Genomic DNA, 23,968 nt, shown 5'->3' with positions numbered 1-23,968 from the left:
GTGTGCGTGCTGTGTTGTGCAACCTGTGGCTGGAGCCCACGGCTGCATCGTGTGGACTGTGTGCATGCAGCCAGTGTGTGTGCACGTGAAGACCCCCCCCCCCCAGCCCGAGGTTTGCCTGGCGGACGCTGCGGAGGCGCGGGGAGGCCAGAGGGACGACGCTGGCCCAGGCACTGAAGGAGCCTTAGGGGTTAAAACCACCAATTTCTTAAGCCCTCCCCTTCCCAGGCGGGGCCATAAGCGGGGCTGCAAATAGCGCAGGGACCTTCCTGTCCCCGCGCCCCCGACTCCCGAGCCCGGCTCCGTGTGTGGCCCGGGGTCCGCAGGCGATCGGGAGCGGGGCCCCGGGGGGCGCAGCCGGGGGAAGCTCTCGGGGCAGGGAGAGAGGCTGCAGCAGCGGCAGGAAATCGTTGCCCGGAGAAGTGGCTGCAGCGACGAGGGGATCCGAGCCCGACCCGCAGTTGGGACCGGAGGGACCCCGCCCCAGCTCCGGGGCAGCCCGGGGATGTGTGTGTGAAGCGGAGCCCTGCAGTGGCCCCCCCAGCCCCGCCAGCTCCGGGGCAGCCCCGGGGTGGGAGTTTTGGGGTGGCTCTTTGAAGGGCTTACTGGTAATTTATCAAAGCAGGACTCCCCCTGTTTCCTCCCCTGCAGGCAGGATTCCTGGTCCCTGACCCCAGGATCTCCGGGATGAAGCGCGGGGACGAGCCGTGTGTCCGGGATCTCCAGGGCGCCGAGGAAAGGGAGACCCTGGCTGTCACTTGCACAGGTGAAAAAGGAGTGAGGCTGGCTTGGGGACCCTCCATGAATTAGCAGCCAGGACCCTGGGGTGCCATGCTAGAGCCGTAGATGGGGAACGCCAGAAGGGGCCATTCTGGTCGGCTACTCTGATGTCCTGCCAAACCCAGGCCAGAGAACCGCACCCCAAACCCGTAGGGCTGGCGTCAGTGATCCACAAAGCTGGGGGACCTTGGAAGTAGTAAAACTGTCATCAAATTACATAGGTTAGTTTGGCAATTCAGGGGAGTGAAGGGATCCCAGCAAAGCCGCCTGGAGCCCTCCGGGTTCTGTCTGGTCTTGCTCAGTATCCTCTCCCGCAGGTCCCTGTCCTCCACGTCTCACTCCCAGCTCCCACCTCTGGTAGGAGCCCTCCCCTTCCCCACCCTTTCTCTGAGGGCTTTGAGGAGGGGCCGGTTCTGCTGGGGAAGAGCCTCGTCTGGATACTCTCTATTTCCCAGTAGGTGCAGGAGCGGAGGAGAATCCGCAGCAGGAAGGGTGTGTGGGAGCGAACCCACATGGGATGCCCCAGAGCCCCGAGCAGAGAGATGCTGGCAGGCCAGGATGGCTTCAGGGAGACCCCCTAGAGGAGAGACCTGATGAGTGTGAAGCTTATGGGATCCCTGAAAACATCATTATTCTGGAAACCACCTACATGGGAGAGAGACCCTTTAAATGCCTTGTCTGTGGGAAATCCTTCAGCCAGAGCTCCCACCTTGTCCAACATCAACGGATCCACACGGGGGAGCGACCCTACAACTGCCCCAACTGTGGGAAGAGCTTTAGTCAGAGCTCCCACCTCGCCCAGCACCAGCGCATCCACACCGGGGAGAGGCCCTACCCATGCGTTGAATGTGGGAAGAGCTTCAACCGCAGCCACACGCTGGCCAAGCACGTCCGCACCCACATGGGCTCGCAGCCCTACATCTGCCCTGAGTGCGGGAAGAGCTTCAGCCTCAGCTCCCTCCCTCAGCACCTGCGATCCCACCTGCCGGGGAAGCTGTACACCTGCTCTGATTGTGGGAAGGACTTCAGCAGCAGCTCCAATCTGGCCCAGCACCAGCGCACCCACACGGGCGAGCGGCCCTACAAATGCTTGGACTGCGGGAAAGGCTTCAGCCAGAGCTCCAACCTGGTGAAGCACCAGCGCACCCACACGGGGGAGAAGCCTTACAAATGCACCGAGTGCGGGAAGTGCTTCACCCAGAGCTCCACCCTCATCCAGCACAAGCGGATCCACCGGGGCGAGCGCCCCTACAAGTGTCCTGAGTGCGGGAAGAGCTTTGGCCTCAACTCGTCGCTAGGGAAGCACCTGCGCATCCACACCGGGGAGCGGCCCTACGAGTGCATGGAGTGCGGGAAGAGCTTCAACCTGAGTGCCAACCTCATCCAGCACCAGAGGATCCATCGTGGGGAGCGGCCCTACAAATGCCCCGAGTGTGGGAAGTGCTTCAATCTGAAGTCCACCCTGGTCAAACACCTGCGCACCCACACAGGAGAGAGACCCTATAAATGCACCCAGTGCGGGAGGAGTTTCATCGACAGCTCAAAGCTCAGCAAACATGCCAGGACCCACGTGGCAGAGAAGTCTCCCCAGGAGGTGCAGTAAGATTCTGCGTAGCAGGATCTGCAAAGGGGCTCTGTCTTGGCCCTGGTGCGACTGCTGCTGGAATAGTGGTACTGATTCTGGTGCCCACAGTTCAAGAGGGATGTTAATAAATTGGAGAGGGGTCAGAGAAGAAGGATTATGAGGGGTCACTAGAATGATGAAAGGATTGGAAAACCTGCCTTACAACGATAGACTGAGCTCCTTGAGTCTATTTAGCTTAACAAGGAGCAGGTTAAGGGGTGACTTGGTTACAGTTGAGAAGTATCTCCATGGGGAAGAAATGACTCTTCAGTCGAGCAGCAAAAGGTTTGACTCGATCCAATGGCTGGAAGTTGAAGCTAGACAAATTCCGACTAGAAACAAGGCACAATTTTTTTAACACTGAGGGTAATTAGCCATTGGAACAATTTGCCAAGTGTCATGGTGGATTCTCTATCACCAGCACATTTAAAATCATGATTGGATGTTTTTCTAAAAGATCTGATCTAGTTCAAACAGGGATTAATTCAGGGATGTTCTCTGGCCTATGAGACACAGGAGGTCAGAGTAGATGATCACAATGGTCCCTTCTGGCCTTGGGATCTAGGACTCTATAATGGACAATTTTTCCCTCGGTGAGGCCAGAAATTAGATGCCCCAAATGAATCTATGGCTCTTGAGTTGCCCTGTGTAGAACCATAGATTTCAAGGCCAGAAGAGGCCATTAGATCATTCTAGTCTGACCTCCAGTATAAGACAGACCAGAAAAACCTCACCCGGTGTTTCCTGCATCCAGCCAAGAGGCCCATGGTTCCACTTGAACGAGGCCAAGATTTTTCAAAAGCGACTAGTCATTTAAAAAAAAAATATATATTTTTTTGGAACTTCTCTTTTTGGTTGATCACCTTGAGATCCCTTTTATAGGGGGCTGGTTTTCAAAAGGTGTTGAGCGCCTGCCCTCTGAAAACCAGCCCCTTTAATATGTTTCCAAGAAACTTAGAACTGGAAGGGCCTTCCTGGGTCACTGAGTCAACTCTGTGCTGTCGCAGGCCATCTTGGAATCCTACTCAGAGACTTACCCAGATCCATCTTCAAACCAGTTAGGGTGTTTGCTCCTAGTGGAAGGCTGTTCCACAACCTCCCTCCTCTGGTGGTCAGGAACCTTCTCATTTCCAGCCTATGTTGATTCCTGGCCCGTGTGTCCCCATCTGTTCTTGTGCCAGCATTTTCCTTTAGCTTCAATAGCTCTTCTCCTTCCCTGGTGTTTTCCCCGTGGTATATTTAGAGAGAGCAGTCAGATCCCCTCCCAGCCTGCATTTTAGGTAGGCTTGGAAGGATTAGATGTTTATTGGTAAATGTCAATTTCACCACACACACAAACCATCAACAGAATATTTCTATCAATATTAATTGAAATTTACAGATAGGCAAAGTAAGAAAAATGCTGCTTGAGAACTTATTAGAGTCAAAATCCAGTGATTTAGATTATTGAATTGGGCTTGTTACAAATGGACCGACGAATGAACAGTAAAACCAGGAATGATCTGTTGATTTAAGGATATATACTTTGTATATTGTGATGTGATGTTGACAATTTGTGTTTGAATGGTGTATAAAACTTTTAACTTTTTGAATCTCAGTGGCTTTTGTCATTAAATAATTGTCTGACACCCCCCAATATTTTCCGTACAACTGTGAAAATTTAAATAGATAATCTCAAATAATGCTTAAAAATAGGGCTGTCAAGCGATTAAATAAATTAATTGTGATTAATTGCACGATTAAAAAAATTTATCGTGCTGTTAAACAATCATAGAATACTATTTATATAAATATTTGTGGATGTTTTCCACATTTTCAAATATATTGATTTCAATTACAACACAGAATACAAAGTGTACAGTGCTCACTTTATATTTATTTTTTATTACAAATATTTGCACTGTAAAACTAAAAGAAATAGTATTTTTCAATTCGCTTAATACAAGTACTGTAGTGCAATCTCTTATCATGAAATTTGAGCTTAAAAATGTAGAATTATGTACAAAAAACCCTGCAAAAACAAAACAATGTAAAACTTTAGAGCCTACAAATCCACTCAGTCCTACTTCTTGTTCAGCCAATCGCTCATACAAACACGTTCGTTTACATTTGCAGGAGATAATGCTGCCTGCTTCTTGTTTACAGTGTCACCTGACAGTGAGAACAGGCACTGTTGTAGCCGGTGTTGCAAGATATTTACAAGCCAGATGCAGTAAAGATTCATATGTCTCTTCATGCTTCAATCACCATTCCAGACGAAATGCATCCATGCTGATGACGGGTTCTGCTTGGTAATGATCCAAAGCAGTGCAGAGTACTGCATGTTCATTTTCATCATCTGAGGCAGATGCCACCAGCAGAAGATTGATTTTCTTTTTTGTTGGTTCGGGTTCTGTAGTTTCCTTATGGGAGTGTTGCTCTTTTAAGACTTCTGAAAGAATGCGCTACGCCCTGTCCCAATCAGATTTTTGGAAGACACTTCAGATTCCTAAATCTTGGGTCGAGTGCTGTAGTTTTCTTTAGAAATCTCACATTGGTACCTTCTTTGTGTTTTGTCAAATCTGCAGTGAAAGTGTTCTTAAAGCGCTGGGTCATCATCCAAGACTGCTATAACATGAAATATATGGCAGAATGCGGGTAAAACACAGAGCAGGAGACATACAATTCTCCCCCAAGGAGTTCAGTCACAAATTTAATTAATGCATTATTTTTTTAACAAGCGTCCTCAGCATGGAAGCATGTCCTCCGAAATGGCGGCCAAAGCACGAAGGGGCGTATGGATGCTTAGCATATCTGGCACATAAATACCTTGTAATGCTGGCTACAAATGTGCCATGCAAACGTCTGTTCTCACTTTCAGGTGACATTGTAAATAAGAAGCGGGCAGCATTATCTCCTGTAAATGTAAACAAACTTGTTTCTCTTAGCGATTGGCTCAACAAGAATTAGGACTGAGTGGACCTGTAGGCTTTAAAGTTTACATTGTTTTGTTTTTGAGTGGAGTTATGTAATAAAAAAACTACCTTTTTAAGCTTTCACGAGAAAGAGATTGTACGACAGTACTTGTATGAGGTGAATTGAAAAATACTATTTCTTTTGTTTATCATTTTTAAAGTGCAAATATTTGTAATAAATAATATAAAGTGAGCAGTGTACACTTTGTATTCTGTGTTGTAATTGAAATCAATATATATGAAAATGTAGAAAAACATCCAACAGTTTTAATAAATTTCAATTGGTATTCCGTTGCTTAACTGCGATTAAAACTGCGCTTATTTTTTTAAATAATGATTAATTATTGATATTATCCAGCAAAATTATTTTAAAAAACCCCAAACTAATTCTGAAAAGCCTAGTTTTCGGCTAACTAAGTGAAGCTCTTTCCGTGTCCTCTCGTAAACTAGGTACTCCATTCCTCTTATTAGATGTTTGGCTGCATGTGTGTGTGTTCTGCCTATGTACTGCCCCAGCTCTGCGCAGACAGCCGGCACAGCAGACCTCGAGCAAACTGCCCAATGACCACAAGATCCATTAAGGTATGAAGGCACCAGGCCAGGTTTATTGTTGACAAAGCACGGTAATAGCTCCTGGCAGACTCTGAGGATAGTAAGACACGTATGCCCGTGACAATGGATGCAGCTCTCATACAAGGGCTTATATCTCAGGCTCTCTTCCTACTACACCTCTGATCATCCTAGCTGCCTTCTCTAAACCTGTTCCAGTTTGAATTAATCTTTCTGGACCATGTGACCAGAATTGGACACAGTATTCCAGATGAGGTTTTACTAGTGCCTTGGTTTCTTTCCCAAATCATTAATCCCCTTTGAAAATCTTGACCACAGTATCTTTGAGAGAAGCCAGTGAGTCCACCCCATCCTTTCAGGGAATTGTTCTGATGGGGTGTAATTTTACCAACGGGCAATAAAGAACCAGGGATCACAGATTTAAGGAGAGAAATCTAGTTATGATTCAGTGTCATGTGAAACTTCATGACCAGGGAGCTGAACATTTCCATTGTTCTTGAAGCAAGAGCGGCAAAGCGCCCCAGACTGGGATTCAAACCCTTGGATCCCAGCACCACCCTCTTTTTTATATCCCCCACTCAGCCCCTGCTAAGCTGGATCCTTTCATCTCCCCTTGTAAACTGGTCCCTGCAGCCTCTGATCATGTCTGTTGCTCTGCCCTAGGCTCCCTGCAATCTGTCTGTATCTCTCCAGGATTGAGGGGCCCAGAGATGAGCCCAGAAGGGGTCTCCCCAGGATTATATAGACAGGAACTATCCCCTCTGTTCTCAGGTCTGGGAATGGGACGTGCAGCCTTTCCCCTCTAAGGGCTCCGAGCAGCCTCAGAGCAGGGGAGAGGGTGGCTCAGAGGGTGAGGGGGTTGGGGGGAATGGGATATGGGACCTTCCCCTCTCGGGATAACTGGCTCTGATCCGGCCCCAGGGCAGGGAACTGGCTGGTTCAGGGGGGCAGGGAATGGGATACAGGCCAGGACCTTAGTGTGTGAATCTTGTTTGCTGTGTTCGTTAGGCCTAGTGTGAAAGGAGTTGGGTCTCAGCCCAGATAGGAACACACAGGTGTGCGCTTGACCACAGTCCCCACAAAATGGTGGACTCAGTAACAGCAGGGGCCATGAATCCCTGAGACATTTCTGCCTCCTCAGCTCCCCCCAGTGTTAGTGACTGAGGTATTTACCTCATGCCTGTGACCCCCGTCCACCTCGGGCCCCAGCCTCCCACCCAGCTGCCCCAGAGACACCAAACCACGACATGCCCAACTGCCATGGAACCTCCAGAGCCCAACATTCCACCCCACTGCCACAGAACCTCCAGACCCCAGCACCCCCCACCCAACTGCCACAGAACCTCCAGATCCCAATATCCCCCTCCCTCGACTGCCACAGAACCTCCAGGCCCCAACATTCAACCCAACTAACACGAAATCCACAGACCCCAACATTCTGCCCAATTGCCATGGTACCTGCAGATCTCAACTGCCATGGAACCCTCAGACCCCAGTAGTCCATCGTAAATGGGCTGTGTAGCAAGGTAGCTGAAGTCCTGTTCCAGTCCAGCTGCACCGTCCTTTGGTGTCATGAGAAGGGTGGGGCTGGGCTAGGAGCTATAAAAATGAGAGCCCAAAAGCAAGCAACAATCCAGAGAGGGAGGTAGAGTCATGAATGCAGAAGTCAGGAGCAGAGCACGGCTAGGCTGGGAGCCTCAGGGAGGGGATGTCTGGAAGGAGGGAGAGGTGAGAGGTCCCTGGTGAGCAGGGGAGCCAAATCAGGCTGGAGAAAGCAGAGGGCCTTCAGGGGAGTCACCTACAAACTCCCCCAGGCCGGAGATCTGTGGCCAGAGAGGGCTGAAGGCTGAGAGCAGCAGCAGAAGGCTCAGGACAGCTGAAGCCAGAGGGGCAGAGAGGGCTGAACTCTGGGGAAGGATGGAGGGTTGAGCCCACTGATATCTCCAGCTGGAACCAGACCTGGGAATGAAACAAGGTGGAGAAGCACCCCAGCTAGAAGGGTGCTGGAGCTGTACTGCAGAGCCGTGGTTTTGTTCATAGATCCCTCGATTCCAAGGCCAGAAGAGATCATTGTGATCATCCAGCCTGACCTCCTGTGTAACACAGGCCTGAGAACTTCCTTGAAATAATTCTTAGAGCAGAGCTTTTAGAAAAGCGCCCAATTCTGATTTTAAAACGGTCAGTGATAAAGAATCCAGTATGACCCTTGTTAAGTTGGTCTACCGGGTAATGACTCACATCTTCTTGTTAAAAATGTATGTCTTATTTCCAGTCTGAATTTGTCTAGATTCAGCTTCCAGCCATTGGATCATGTTAAACCTTTGTCTGCTAGATTGAGGAGCCCATTATAGCAGATCAAGTCACCCCTCAACCTTCTCTTTGTTAAACTGAATAGATTGAGCTCCTTGAGTATCATTTTAATCGTTTTTGTGGCTTTTTTCTGTCCGCTCTGCAATTGATCAACATCCTTCTTGAATTTTGGTGACCAGAATTAGACACAGGATTCCAGCAGAGGTCGCAGCAGTGCCAAATATAGGGGTAAAATAACCTCTCTACTCCTACTTGAGGTTTTCCTGTTTATACAGTGATGAATTGATATAGCTTCCACCCCAGAGCCATCCCACATGGTCTGATAAGAGTCCAGATGCTATGTGTGATGAGCAGAACCTTCCAGATGTTCAGCCCATGCAACGCTTCCCAGCCGCTCCAGATGTTCTGCAGGTGACATCATTCCTCAGCCCTCTCCAGATGTTCTGAACTTGTAATAATATCTCTTCCTCTCCCCCAGACCCTTCAGATGTTCAGGACATGTGGCATTACCCTTGAGCCACCCTCTCTTCCCCCTTCTCTGGCCATTTTTGGGAATCTTTTCCTTTGCTTTTAACAAAAGCCTGATGTTGAATGATTTTCGGAAGGCTCTGTACAGAGAACACTCCCTGATTTTAGCCCCTGGCCCCGTTCTCTGCTGGGGGCAACATGGGGAAATATTCCTGGAGATCCTTTGGGGGCATATGGGCTGCAGACCCTGCGGGGTGGGGGTGAGGGGTGTCAGGAGGCAGCGGCCTGGATGCCTCACAGCACAATATGAAGCCACTTGTCCATTTTTTACCCTGCAAAAGGGGACAAGTTCTGGAACTGTCTAGCTCAACCCTCCACCTCCTCTTGTATCAGGAGAGCTCCGTCTGGCCAGGATGGCTGCTGAGGGTCCCCCGTAAACCTTCTCTTCTGAAATACTGTCCCAGTATTGCCTACAAGATGGGAACCGGCAGAAACAGAAGCCCACAACCTCCTTGATCGTTTACATTCCTCTAATCTCCCAGCAGAGGGCGCCCTGCCCCAAGATTGAAACAATAAAAAACCAATAGTCATGCTGCAACCACCAGGGAAAATCAACTGCAGGGACTTCCCTGTGCTGCCTGGGAGCTGTCTGGGGAGGGGAGGGCAGGGGGGAGAAGAACCCTGCTGGGCTCAGTTGCACAGACCCCCTCCTTTGCCCTGTGGTGCAGCAGAGTTAGGAGAGATCAGATCAGATGTATCCAACATAGGCTCCCGCACCAGTGGGATGTGGGCCAGGAGTGGGGTGGTGGAATATAGCCCCTCCCTGGGGACATGGTATTATGTTCTCTAGGTCTTGTCATTTAAAGACAGGTCTCTCGGAGGCAGCATCCCTTGAGACACACTTCTCCAGCCGGGAGGTGGAAGACACTTATTGCTAGGGCCCTACGAAATTCATGGTCCATTTTCATCAATTTCATGGTCCAAGGGTTTTAAAATTGGTCAGTTTCATGTTTTCAGATGTTTACATCTGACATTTCACAGTGCTGTGACCCTGGCAGTCCCAACCCAAAAGATACCCAGAGATGGGTGTGATCTCCCTCCCTGCCCAAGCAGCCATGCAGGTAAAGAGGAAGTCCTGTCCCTTCCCAGCCCAGCTGGGACTCACAGCTTAGGAGCTCCCAGCTGGGGCACTCCCACAAGCACGGGGGAGATCAGATTTCACTGAAAAGGTCTTATTTCACAGCCTGTGACACATTTTTCAGAGCTGTGAAATTGATCGGGTCCTACTTATTGATCTGGTCCTAGCTGCCCGTTGCGTGGTGTGTGTCTTACCGCAGACGTCTATTTGCACACTGAGTCAAAAGTTAATGAAGAGCTTGTGCGGACTTCAGACGGAAAATTAACAGGAAGAGATAAAGTATGTGTGGGGGAAGACTGTGTTTTCAGGTGGACAGCAAAGGTCGGAGGGGTATATCTGGGGGTGCAGAAAGACACCCTGGCATCCTTCATCTGGAAGACAAGTTGCCAGCATTGATCTCATGGAAGGAGGGTCTCAGCCATGCTGGCAGAGGGCTTTGGGGGCAGAAGTACCTTGTTAGCCAAGAGGGGATCTTGTTAGTGCGCTGAAGCTCTGGATCAGGTTAGGATTTTAGGGCACCTGTCACCCATTGTGTCCTGCAGTCCTGTTTGCTGCCTGTGACTCTCTGCCCTTTGTTACACTAAGAGCGGCTTCCTCTAGAAATGACTCTAGGTGCTATGTGTCGTGTGGAGCTGTGCACAGGGTGTAACCGGTGCGCTGGGGTGTACTGTTGCTGTGGGGTGTACTGTTACTGTTGCCTTTGTCAGGGGTGATGGAAGCTCCCTAAAAGTTTGGGGGGGCACCGTTGCTTGAACGTTAGCCCACTCCCCACGCAGCCTGTTCCCCTGAGGCCCTGCCCCTGCACCGCTCTTTCCCCCAAGCCCCCACCCTTGTGCTTCTCCTTCCCCCGAAGATACCCTCCTCCCCAAGCCCCTGCCTTCGCACCACCCATTCCCCCTCAGACCCCGCCTCTGGACTGCCTCTTTCCCTGAGGCCCCGCTCCTGTGCCACCTCTTCTCACAAAGACCCCGGCCCCGCTCGCTCCTCTCCGCCCCCCCACCACTTGCCTTCATGGCTGGTAAAAAGTGATGGGGCCAAGGCCCTCTAGTCCCCCCTCTTCCAGGACCCCTGGACCTGGTAATGCTGTTAGTGTCCAGGGGACCAGGTCTGGGCACTGCCAGGGGGTGCTCAGAGGACTGTTCCTCTCTAAGCTGCAGAGAGACATCAGAGCCTGCGTGGGCGGAGAGGGGAGGTCGTGTGGTGCCTGTAGATGGGAGTCGGGGAGCTGGCCCCCAGCTGGCACAGTCACGGCTGCTTCACGCTAATGTAAGCGGGGGAATAGTCCCACTGTTGTGGGGAACTTTCCTGGCTTCTGCACCACCCCGGTGAAGTGGGCTAGCGAAAGGATCTGAGTCCTCGCTCCCACTTCCTTTGCCCAGTGGCCTCCCGGCCCTTGAGGACTCCCCTTCCACTTTCCTGTCTGGCAGAGTCCTCGTAACCCCAACAAGCCTGGGGGGCTTGACCCCCAACCCTGCTGTGGCCACCTAGGACAGGGGCTAGGGCGTCCCCACTCTGGGGTACTCTCTCTGCACTGGGGACTTCTGTGACCCACTGACCATTACATACAAGTTAAAGCAAATGCAAGTTATTTAATCAACAATTATTTTTAAAAAGAATGAGGAAAAATGGGAAAGGTTAAAGGAAACACATCACCCCACTCTGTGGCAGGGAACATCACAAACAGTGTCTCTGGAATGTCAGGGCAGTTCACAGTCTGTTCCTTGTAAGTCCCAGGCCTTCTTCTCAGGCGCTGGCTTTGCTCCAGGGATGCTGTGGGTTGGACACTTGCTCTGGTGGTGGCCACACGCTCAGGATCTAAGTGGCAGGACCCTTCTTCCCAGTGTCGCCCCCGCCCTGTCGGGGTTACGATCCAAGCCTGGCCTGCAGAGCCTCTTGGCTGAGGCGTCTCCCTGTGCTGGGCCTGTTGCCCAGGGTCCCCCTCACTCTCCCCAGCTGCTCACCGCACCCAGCTCCAGACTGCTCCAGCCCCAGCTGCACCAGTCGGTCTCTGCACTGCTGCTGCTCTGCCTCCAGCTCCCTGGGCTGCTTCTTTGGCCCCTCTGGCTCTGGTTGCTGCAGCTCTGCTCCCAGGACAGGTCTGCTCTGCAGGCTGCTTCTGTGACTCTGCCCCCAGCACTGACCTGCTTCCTGGGCTGCTTTTCTGGCCCCTCTGGCTCTGGTTGCTGCAGCTCTGCTCCCAGGGCAAGTCTGCTCTCTCTGGGCTGTGCCTCTGGCTTTGGGGCTGCAGCTCTGCTCCCAGGAGAGGGTCTGCTCTCTCTGGGCTGCTTTTCTGGTTCCTCTGGATCTGGCACAGCTCTGCTCCCCAGCTTAGCTTGGGCCCCTGCTTTCTCCTTAGCTCTGCCCCACTCTGTCTGACCCAGGCAAATCCAGCTCACACGGAGGACGGGACCTCCCTGGCCTCCTGACTCTCTGATTAGCCTGCCCACCCCGTCATTCAGGCTGACCTGGAGCATTGGCCTCTCCCCATTGTTCCTCGGGGCTGTCAGTCTCATGGTCCTGATTCCCCATCGACCCTTCCCCCTTTTTAGTACTGGGAGCTAGCCAACCAAAACACCCCCACTGAATGTTAGTAAGGGAGCAACAGTCCCCTTACACTAAGGGCAGGTGCCTCACAACCCTGGGTCTTCCCAGGGAGTGTCCCACATGGGGAGTGGGACACTGACTTCGCAGGCAGAGGTGGATTGAGATCTATTCAACTGTGTGTGTCATAGACCCTCTACAGCGCTTACAATAAGGATTCCCCTTCAACTTGTGAGGCTGGGGCTGGGGCTTTGGCATGAGGAAGGGATGGGATCTCCTCCTGCTGTTGAGATCCACAGCAGCCCTTCCTTTCCGCCAGGGCACTGAGCTGGCACAGAGAGAACAGGGTCTGGGATAGCGCCAGGAGTCAAACCCAAATCTCTTGACTCAGGGCCAAACCTTAGTTCCCAGACCAGTTGGAGTCCTTCCCTCTGGGGTGGTTGTGACATTCCCCTCTGGTGTTATCTGGACCGGTGATCTGATAGGCCTCTCCAATCCTTGACTCTGGGAGCCAGCCTTCCCCTGCTCTGCTGTGAGAACCCCCACTCCTGGGCTGTTCACGCACAGCCTCTGGCATGTAAGCTGCTCCCCGCTACTTGCAAGGGAATGACACTAGCCAATATCTCCGGTCCCAGACACAACCCTGGGAACCTCCATCTTGCAGTGTCCAGTTATGCCTGCTGGCTACTGCAAGCTTATATAAGTTTGTCAATATAACAAAGAAATTGCTATGTACCAGGCTTGTTATCCCAAGGGGAGTCTCTGACACACTGCAAACCAAATGCACTGCTTCAGGTAGAATGAACAAACAGATTTATTAACTATAAAGGTAGATTTAAGTGATTATAAGTCAAAGCATAACAAGTCAGATTTGTTTAAATGAAATAAAAGGAAAACGCATTCTAAGCTGATCTTAACACTTTCAATGTCCTTACAAACGTAGATGCTTCTCACCATAGGCTGGCTGGTTGCTCTTTATCCAGGTTCTCCTCTTTGATCAGCGCTTCAGTCACTTGGTGGTGGTGGTGTCTGTAGATTGAGGTGGAAGAGAGAGAGCATGGCAAAATGTCTCTCCCTTTTATCATGTCCTTTCTCTCTTCTTGGCGTTGCCTGCCTCCCCTCCCCCCCCGCCCGTTCAGAGTCAGGTGAGCATTACCTCACCGCAGTCCCAAACTGCCCAAAGGAAGGGGGTGACTCCCACAAGGGTCTAACAGATTCTTTTGTTGCTGCCTAAGCCAGTGTCCATTGTTCCTGTGAGGCTGGGCTGGGTTTGTCCCATCCATGCCCTGATGGGGTGTGAACTGCCCCTCTGTTCTTGGAGAGTTTTTGCATAGGCTTGCTTTAAGCCATGAGGATACATTTTCAGCCTCATAACTACATACAGTACATGAAATTATAACCGATAACCTTACTATAACATGACTGTAGCAATTACTATAACATCACTATAAGAACCATGTTCAGTGCCTTATGAGCCTTTCAGCATGACAAACTTTGCACTGGATGCCACACAGTCATTTTATAGAGATGAACATGGGGGAGCAGGGTGTTCCCCCGAGGTACAGAACATCACAGTGGTGCTCAGCCAGTCTGGGGCACTTTGACCTCCCTACATTGGGCAGTTCCCAGGATGCTGTGGACAGCTGTGTTTGTTCCAAGATCTAGTCCCCACCTCGGATCCATTCTCCGGGGACAGAGGGAATGCGGAACCCGCAGAAAAGAATTACAGTCACCGTGAAGATGTGGAGAGCTCCGCTGCATCCCGGTGACTCTCATCTCAAATGAAACCCCACTCACAATCAAACCATCGGTGTTTAGGAAACACCCTCTCCAGCTCTTCCCCCTAGGCCTCCCCTCTGCATCATGTTGGATGGTCTCTCACAAAAATGTCTCACGCACAAATGAAAATCAGGGCATCCATGGCAGTTTTAATGCCATGACATGCCCAGAGCCCTAACCACACCCCCTACGAGCTTTTCAGAGTCACTGCTTTCCAGGGTACAGGCCCCCATCGAGTAAATGGGAAAGATATTCTCTTTGGTCATGGATGTACAGCTTTGCATTTGGCCATGTTAAAACACATCTGTTTGAAAAATGTGTATAGTGTTCAGTGTTTAGACCTTATGAAATGCTTGTGTAAGTTGCTGCAGGCATTGATCGCACTGAAATGTCTGTACCCCATGTTATGAGGTTCTGTTGTGGACACAGACCATGGGAAGTTCCGCCTCATGGGTTTGACAGGCAGCAGCCCCATGGCTCCTGATTGGCTCCCTGTCCCATAAAAACCCAAGAGGTGGTCCAGGAAGTGTCCAGGCAGCAGCATGGCTCTTCTGTAGCTACTACGACTGTTCCTGTTCTATGCTCTGGAACTCCTGGCTTGACCTCAGCTTGATTTGGACTCAACAGGCTCAACCACTGCTCCCTCCAGTACGGGTCCGAGGACAGAATGAGTACGAGGTGCACGAGATACTGGACTCAAAAATCAGACACAGCTCCTTATAGGCTGGGAGGGTTCTGGCCTGGAAGAGCAATCCTGGGTTCCTGCATCCCGAGATCACACGCCCAACTTCATGGCAGCCTTCCATGATTTGGGGTCCACAGTTTGTGTTGTGGTTTTGGCACAAAATTCTACAAACCTGCGAAACCAAGGCCAGCAGGAGGCTCCCCTAGTGGGGTGGGGTGGGGGGGGGAGCAGTAAACGTAAGACTCCCTGAGTCTAGAGCCAGGCCAGTAGTATTACCAGGCAGCTGATAGCTCCAGGCTGACACCCAGTAGTAGCTATAACCAGCCTCTGTTCCACCTCCCATGACCTGATGTGGACACAGACCATGGGCTGTTCTACCTCAAGGGTTTGACAGGCAGCTGCCCCAAGGCTCCTGATTGGCTCCCTGCCCTATATAAACAAAAGGGGCATTTTGGTCTCTGTCCAGGCAGCAGTGTGTGTCTTCTGTAGCAGCCATGACTGCCCCTGGCCCATGCTCTTCAGCTCCTGGCTTGATTTGGACTTTGCCTCCTGACTCAGATCCTGAAACCCAACTTGAACCCTGACCCTCCATATTGACCCTGGTCCGGACCTGACTACGGACTCCTCACCTACTCCTAGCCTCAGGTTTGCCCCTGCTCTGAGCCCTGGCCCTGACTGCTCTTGTTGGGATCCTGGCGGAGAGACCCTACACATGCCCCCAGTTTGAGAGAGGGTTCACCCAGCCTGCTGTCCTGAGTAGACAGAAGAAGACCCACCAGTGTGCTCAGAGTGGTGTCACAGGCTGGCCCTTTAAGGGGAGTTGGGCTCAGCCCTGGTCAGCTGCTCCTGATCAACCAGTTCAAGTCAATGATCATCTCCAGCTGGGGAGGAGATGGGGGATCTCTATAAAAGGAAGAGCAGCCCTGCTGGGGATACACCTCCACCAGCTGTATTCCCAGTCGTGGGGTCCCCCAAGGCCCCCTGCCCCAAGGAGAGCTCCCCCTGCTGGAAAAACACCTGTGTCTCCTGCACACCCAACCCTGGGGGATTTGAGTTAGGGAGAGGGTGGCAGGAGAGAAGGAGACTCCAGGGGCAAGCCCTGGAGAGGCAGATAGCCTGACGGCAGACTAGGAATAAGGATCTAGCCTAGGGAAGAGCCTCCAGGCTTGGGTAGGAGCCAGTCCTCCAGGGAGACAATCTGGAGGGTCAGCACTCTGTGTGAGAGTGCGGGGCTGAAAGCAGCGCCTGGGAAGGACGGCAGACCCTTGGTGCTACTGCTTAGGGTATTTATCAGTGTCCCAACCGGGGGATGGTGGGGCTCTGCGGAGGACAACCCTGCCACAGCAGGGATGAAGCCAGCTTGAATGGAGAGTTTATTAACTGCCAGAGGATTAACCCAAGGGGGAAGCCCCAGGTTGGCGAGGGCTCCTAGCTCCAGCTTATGGCTCATTGGGGTAGCCACAAAGGGAGGAAATCTCAGCGGGGATCCCATTGCAATCAGAGCTCAGTGCTGGCTGCAAGGACCGCACCCAGGGCAGCGGTCCTATGAATGCCCTGACTGGGGAAGGTGCTGCAGTCAGCAGGGGGAATCCCATGAGGGACAGTCCCTGTTGGCTTTACTGTCCAAAGCTTTTGTGCTTAGGAACAGCTGGTACAGAACGCTGCAGTGCGGGATATTGGGCGTGCGTCAGACCTGTCCACTCCCTCCACCGGCTTCCCTTCGGAGCAACTCCTGACTGATGCCATGTGCGGACGCGCCGATTCCAGAAAAGGAGGGTCTTGTTCCTGTTGGGTGTCACCCACGTTGAAAGTGGAACACTGCACCTTATATTCATGCCCACCTGAATCCGGCTTAGTTTCCATACCTTGAGAATATTGAATCTGGTTCACGGGCTTGGTCCTTAGCTTCGAGGCTTGGTCCCAGGGAATCAAGAAACATCTCAAGCTTCAGGATAAGGATCAGGGTTGGCAAGTCTGCCCCTCTGGGTCTTCTTGCTCTGCCTCTGTACAGTGCCTAAAACCATGGGGATGTGGTGGCCTAGGTGCTACCGTAATACACCTAATAAATGCCCAGTACCTAACACAGAGGGGTCCTGGTCCATGGGAAGGTAGCCTACATGTTTCCGTAATTCACCCAGTAAATAATGTTCAGTGCTTAGAACAGCTGTATCCTGGTCAATGACTGGGGCTCCTACGTGCTACCATAATACACCTAATAAATACTATACCGTGCCCAGTGCAATGGGGACCTGGACCATGCCTGGGGCTGTCCTAATTGCTACTATCATTGAGGTAGACTCATCTGTGCTGGACACAGAACTTTCTCAGGGCCTGATCCCAGGCTGGAACAAACTCCCCAGTGACTACAGACCATTCCAAACCTCCCCACCCTTCATTCCAAGCACCAGGGGCATTTCTTTGATCTTGCCTTCTCAAGCATAGAGCTGTTTGTATGTGTGTGTACACACACATACAAGACGGTCTCACACCTTTGTTGCTTCTGCAAGCAGAGCTCACAGCACATGCCATGGGTTCCTTGCATCTGTTCACTCCCCACCCCACAAGCTCCCTATGTATCTATCCCATCCCTCTCTCTTCGTCCCATTGCAGAATGCGTGAGTGGAAGGCGCTCAGATACTCCAGTGATGAGCGCTGTCTAAGACCCAATGTTGAACAGGGAGCACTTCACCCTCAGATGCCACATCTCTGCGTTTCTTTGGGGCAAGTCATCTGCAAGGACTGAACTTTAGCGAAAAGCCTCTCTCTGCTTTCTGAGGTAAAGGGCCAGGTTCGGGGTGTTTAAATGGTCCAAAGCCCATTGTAGGGCTCTGCTTCTATTGCAGAAGATTTGTCTGTGCCTGTGTCAGTGTTGCAAACCCATTGCGTAGGCTGGGTGAGATGTTCCAGTGGCCAGCAGAATGTGACGTAGCCTTCTCAGAGTTGGACAAAGGCTCCTGTGACTGCTCCTGTCTGGGCCTACCCAGGTTTCAGACCCCCTTTCTTATTGGACACTGATGGCTCGGGGGCAGTATTGACACAAGAACACAAGGCACCGGGGAGGGCCAGAGCTTATTACAGCCGAAGTCCAAAGTCCAGTGGTATGATTTCACAATATCGAGATGGCCTTGCTGAGATGCGAACGACAAGCACACCCCTAAGCAGAGAGCAAGGAATTAGTGCTCAATGGGGACGGGTGTGATTAGGAAGAAGTGGCTGTCTCCTCTCTCTCTCCATAACTTTCAGAAATGAAAATGTTCCTGGCTCACCTGTTGGACCAGTGAATGGGGGGTGTGGGGGTTTGCAGGAATGGACTCCAGAACATCGAAAAGCTTCCCAAATAGAGGACCTCGATATCAGCGTAGACTGGAAAATCACTTGGCAAACACAGCCACCGTGGAAGATAGCTTTCACTGTAGTATGGGGAGGGGATGCTGTCTGCTCACAGCAGGAACACTCCCATCTCCGATGCAATATTTTGAAAGGTCAAATCTGAGTTGGTGTGAAAAACATCCTGACAGAAAGACGCTGTGTCGATATAGAAATACTTAAGACTGTATCATTGGTAATTTGCTAAATTATGTCTTCTCTGAGAGGGGAGGGTAATTTTCTGGGTTGGATCAACCCTAATTCAAACTGCCCTTCAGGATACATGTAAGAAACAAACCGTCAAGCTCCTTTATGAAATGGCTAGCTGAAATCATGGGAGCCGCTGCTCAGAATGCAGGTCATGAAAGACCAGTTGGAAACTGAGCTGTGGGTGGGGGAGGGGTTTTCTGGGTGCTCTGTGTGTGAACAGAAGGAAACAGAAGTCAGCAAGGAAACACTAGCCACAGAAGCGGTGAAAGCCTGACACTGACTGAAAGGTGAGAGAGGTTTTGGACAGAGTGCTAGCTAGAAAGGGGGTTGGGGGGTGGGAGCAAAGAAACTGTCTCCTGCTGTTTGATTCCTGCAGTGTTCAGGGAAACAGGATTTTGTATGTTCTTTGGAAACAAACAGGACTGCATCCAAGGAATACCTGACTCCATCATTAATGGAACCTTCTAACAGAAAAAACCCACGAGGCCCTGAATATTGACGAACCACTCAATGCAAAAGGGACAAAGCCATTTAGAAATGTGCTCGAAGGAAGAGGCTGATAGCTGCCATCAGATGAGTCTTTGAGTTATTGACAAAGCTGATAGGAGTGTTAAGGACGTTTCTTTCAAATTAAATTGAAGGAGCAATTAAATGTCCCTTTATGTAGTGAGAGCTGGAAATGGGAAGCCATTGCCCAAGCTGGAAAGGGACAAGGGAAGGCCACTCAGAAGTTTAAACCATAAGGAATGAGGGACTTTGAAACCCAGAAAGATACTGGAGTCCCACAAGGATCAATTCTGTCTAGTCCTTTTCAATATCTACATGCAACTGTGTGGTGAACTAGCAGATGGACTCAAGTGCAAGCAATATGCAGATGAGACACAGCTCTACAAACCCTTGTCCACACACCAACACACCACTACCACCAAAAATGGCCAGTACTTGGATGAGATCAACTCATGGTTAAGAACAGCTGGCTGAAGCTGAACCCAAGCAAGACAAGGGGTGTTGCTGGTGGGCAGAGGAAAGTCCTTTCAAGAGTTCACAGCCCTGGCACAGTCTCCTCCAGTTGAACAAGCACCCTCACAATCAGTCAGTTCAGTCCACAGTCTAGGAGTACTCTTGGATTCCCTGTTGACGCTGATTTCTCACATAGCAGCATCTGTGGGTAACCTTTTCTACCATCTGTGGCTGTCTAGAACACTCCGTCCCACCCTGGTGGACAAAGACCTGGCCTCAGTTATACACCTATTCCCCACCTCTCAGGTGGACTACAGTAATGTGATGGACCATCACCTGGGCATGAAGCCATCGGTGTTTAGGAAACTCAACTAGTCCAGAACACTGTAGAACATCATTCCCCAGTATGGGATACCACATGTGAATCTAACCCATCCTGTGCTCTCTACACTGTCTTCCCTGAGAGTAGACTCAAGTTTGAGACCTCAGGTTTTTACCTTCAGGATGCTCCGTTGCCTATGTCAAGGGTATCCATGAGAAACGGGTGCAATCACGGTCAAGTGGCCACTCATTAGCATATCTGAGTCTGTGGGGAACGGATCAATCCACTTTGCATTGTGGAAAGCTCCAGCAGGGAAGAGACCAGGCTGGAAAGTTCTCCATCAGACTCCCTGGCACCTTCCCCCACAGCTGGGGCATCATTTTCTCAGGAGGATACATCTCAAAACTGCCCTAGACTATAAAGAAGAGGGGAAAAGTCCCGCAAGGGATTTTTCACCTAAGATGCCAAAGGAGTTGAGCACATTGGACTTTGTGGGAGATCCTGAGTAGGGGGTGGGCAGCTGTCTAGCTGGAAGGATGTGTGGTAAGAATCTTACTTTGAACCAAGACTGTAGTTTTGTTAAACCTGAGTCACTAGAAAGGGGTTTTCACTTCATTTACTGGTAACCATTTCTGACTTTATCCCTGACCCCTGAACTCACTTTAAAGTCTCGCTCATTTTGATGAAATAAACTTCTTTTGCTTTTATTCTAAATCAGCCGTGTGCTGTGTTTGCCTAGAAGTGAATATTCACTCCAGTTAAAGAAACAAACTGTTGGGCTTTTGTCTCTTTAAAGAAGCCATTGTCTGTATCAAAAAGAAAAAAGTGGGTGATCAGCACCCACCCGCCGATCAGCTGTTTGGTGGGAGGCACTGGGGGAGGGGGCGAAGCAGAGGTGGGAGGAGGCGGCACGAGGGAGGGGCATGCTTGAGGGAGGGCATGGGAAGAAGTGGGGTGGGGTGGAGCACCCACCTGGGAAGAAGAAAATCGGCACCTGTGGTCTGTATTACTCCTCTGACTGTCCCAGGACAGGGCTGGCCATTTCAAGGCAGAAGGTTTTGGGGATATTCGGGACTGGGGGTATGTTGGGGTCACTTGTCAAGCGGTAACCGAGGCTGGCGGAGACCAGAGTAGGGCTGTAACGCGCAGGGGGCTGGAGTCAGAGTCGCTGGCTGGGAGCATCCAGACAGGGAGCTACAGCAGTTGAGCATTTTAAGGCTCTCAAGGTTACAGGACAAGCGATGCCACAACTTCTCGCTGGTCTGAACTGCAGCCCAGAAGGTGACCATAGCCTTATGCTTATTGACAAGTTACTTTCCCATCGGATACGGTAGCTCTTGCCCTCTGGTTAGCTCTTGCAGCTCTTGTCCAGTTCAAAAAGCTGGGATCCAACTGCCATGAGACTGATTGAGTTTCTCCTCCATATTGGACAACCACTTGGGCCATTTCTTCTGCTTTTATGCAGTCATGGTCTCAGTCTCTTAGCCGGGGGGCTTCTCTTCTGAGTGCTTGCCCGGTGTGTGTGTGTGTGTGTGTTTGTCTTTGGAATTCTCCAGCTTGCATCTAGTCCAGATTGTAAACGTCATCTGTTGCCACAGGTGTCCATTGTTCTCATATTGATTGGGTCCGTTCTCAGCCTCTCCCTTCTCCGGTGGTGGGTTTCGCTCCAGGTAGATTGGGGACACAATAGCCAAGCTGTCACATAGCTCTAAAATTGCTTCCTATACAAACATCTCACAATAATTGGTGAGTTCTTACCTTTTGTCAGAGACCCCCACTACCCCCTTCGGTGAGATGTTCTGACATGGGACATCAGGGGCTTTGTCTTATATATGCAACTGTACCCGCCCCCCCCCCCCCAAAAACAAAAACAAAAACAAAAACAACTTTTCTGATTTTTCACACTTGCTATCTGGTCACCCTAGGGGTAATATACGTGCCTGGGGGGGTCTCTGTGTTACAGCTGTTCCGGAATTCCTGTAGGTCCCAGGCCAGGTGGCTCCTTTCCCTTCCTGGCTGCAGAGTGTCCTCTGGGCCAGGCAGCGTCTTTTCTGAGGCTGCTGCAGCTGAGACCTTGCAGGGAAATGCGGGGGCCAGAGCCACCAGGAACCATTTTCCTCCCAGCAACCCCACTACCCTAGCTCCTTTCCTGGGGCCTCCCGCTACCTGGTGTTCCAGCACTTCTTTCCTTAGGACTCCAGCACTGGCTAGATGGACCTCAGTGTGCTCCAGTCTGGGGAGTCCTGTGTTCCTATCTCTTTCTATGGCACTACCTTTATCCCAGCTGGGTCAGTATCCATGTGATCCCTTAACCTGAAAACCCTTTCCGGGCCTGTCCCTGCTTTACAGAGCCGTCTCACCCAAACACCAGCTTTGTGTAAACGGGGCACCATGTACGTATAGATTTTTCCATCTGTCAGGGTGTAGGGGAGGGGGGAATTGATCTCAGAAAGGTTCAGTAGTGCACATCTTGCAAATCTACAGCCTAAAAAGGATGTGAAATTGATGTGTGAATTTCTCAGCTCGGCCCCGTCACTCTGACTCAAAGGCTGGGCATGAGGAAGCTAGGTTTTTAATTAGATTGAGGACAGATATGACTCCTGTGTGAGAGAAAGATGGAGAGAGCTAGAGATACTCCAGTCAGCATTAGGTCTCTGTGGGTCCTCACTATAAACCTTATTTATCCTCCCCCAGCCCGCTCCAAGTTGTCTCCTGCTCTGTCTTGAAACCACTTTGTGCCTCTCTCCCGGGTCAAAGTGGCCCCCTGTCATGCCAGGTACTGCATGGAGCCCGGCCGAGAGCTGGGGACCCCCATGGGGCCAGGCACTGCACGGAGCCCGGCCGAGGGCTGGGGACCCCCATGGGGCCAGGCACTGCACGGAGCCCGGCCGAGAGCTGGGGACCCCCATGGGGCCAGGCACTGCACGGAGCCCGGCCGAGAGCTGGGGACCCCCATGGGGCCAGGCACTGCACGGAGCCCGGCCGAGAGCTGGGGACCCCCGTTGGGCTGCGATGCTGCATCGAGCCCGACTAAGGTCGGGTCCAAACTGTGCTGGGTGCTGTGCAGACGCGCAGTGAGAGACGACCATTGCCCTAAAGAATTCAGTCTAAGTAGACAAAGGAAGGCTTATTATCCTTAGCTGGGGAAAACAGAGCCCCAGAGAGATTCAGTAACTTGTGCAATCTCATCCAGGGAGTCTGTAGCAGAGCCAGAAGCAGGACCGAGGTTCCTGAGTCCGGTTTAATTCTTGAACCACAAGCCCAGCCTGTCTCTGTAGTGGGCTCGCTGGTCTGTCAAATTTAACCGAGAGACAAGCAATAGAAATATGCAGCCTACTGTGGTCAGTAGGGGATGATGCCTTTTCTATAGGGCTATCTGGAAACACCATATAGGATTCTGGTGCAGGAAGAGAATTCTCTGTTGCTCTAGGATGGACCCCAAAATGCCCATAGGACAGTGACCCTTTCCCATTCAGGCCTGCAGGATCTGTGTCCTGCTCTTCAAACACCATGCGCCCAGGGTTTGGATTGTGTCTTTGACAAATGCTCTGAGACAATGTAGACAGCTCCGTGTGCAGGAAAAGATGGATTTGAATAGTGCTTGAGCTAGATGTTTTCCCTGCACATTTTCTGCTTTGGAGGATTTCCCCCAATACTGGGTCCCACCCCAAAGGCAGCTGAACAAGCTCCAGGGGCGGGATCCCTGTACACATGCTCAGCCTAGAAAGCGTCTTGTTGTTGTTGGTTGTTGTTGTGCGGGTTTAGGGGCACTAGGAAATGCATGAAGGTCCCGTTGTGTGTTTTTTGAATGGGGAACAGGGTCCTGGCTCTGGGTGTGGTTTTTCCACTTTCCCTTTTGCTGCAGCTGGTCCTGGATCACATGTCACAGGCTGGGGGGCCAAATGGCCTGTGGGGCTGGGTTCCAAATAAGCAGGGCTGGCTTCAGGCAAAATGGCACCCTGGACGAACTCGTACTTGAGCGCAGTTGGAGAACAGCAGTGTGGAGCGCAGGGTGCGAGGGCCAGCTTCTGGCCCCAGATCCGAGCCAGGCTGCACACGGAGGAGTTTCTGAGCCTGGGGGTTCCCCCGGCCATTTGCCCCGATCATCTAGCTGGAGGAGAGCGGTTGTGCGGCATCACCCGTCCCTGCAGGAAAGGGGGTCACGGGCCAGCCCGCTTCCTCCGCAGGGGCCAGCTCTGTTGCCCGTGACTTCCTGCCAGTCTGGCAGCTCCACCCACGCCCTGCCCGTGTGTCCAGGGGC

At 51.5% G+C, this 23,968-nt stretch overlaps 1 protein-coding gene across 3 annotated transcripts in view; it reads left to right on the top strand.

The window, feature by feature from the left end:
• Window positions 1–4,001, top strand: part of LOC119566362 (zinc finger and SCAN domain-containing protein 2) — a 558,782-nt gene extending 554,781 nt beyond the window's left edge. For 2 of the 3 annotated variants that reach the window (XM_037899111.2, XM_043549228.1), the window contains exons 2-3: window positions 652–766; window positions 1,236–4,001. In XM_037899111.2, the coding sequence (XP_037755039.1) occupies window positions 688–766; window positions 1,236–2,383 (1,227 nt within the window). In that variant the 5' untranslated portion in view covers window positions 652–687 and the 3' untranslated portion in view covers window positions 2,384–4,001. Of the gene's footprint in view, window positions 1–236; window positions 767–1,235 lie in introns of those variants that run through there. The other variant, XM_037899112.2, reaches the window with a different exon arrangement.
• Window positions 4,002–23,968: the final 19,967 nt, after the last annotated feature.

The sequence above is a fragment of the Chelonia mydas genome, chromosome 6, assembly GCF_015237465.2.
Source record: "Chelonia mydas isolate rCheMyd1 chromosome 6, rCheMyd1.pri.v2, whole genome shotgun sequence".
NCBI lineage: Eukaryota > Metazoa > Chordata > Testudines > Cheloniidae > Chelonia > Chelonia mydas.
Note: the sequence above shows the minus strand (reverse complement) of the source record. Positions and strands in the feature narration are given on the sequence as shown.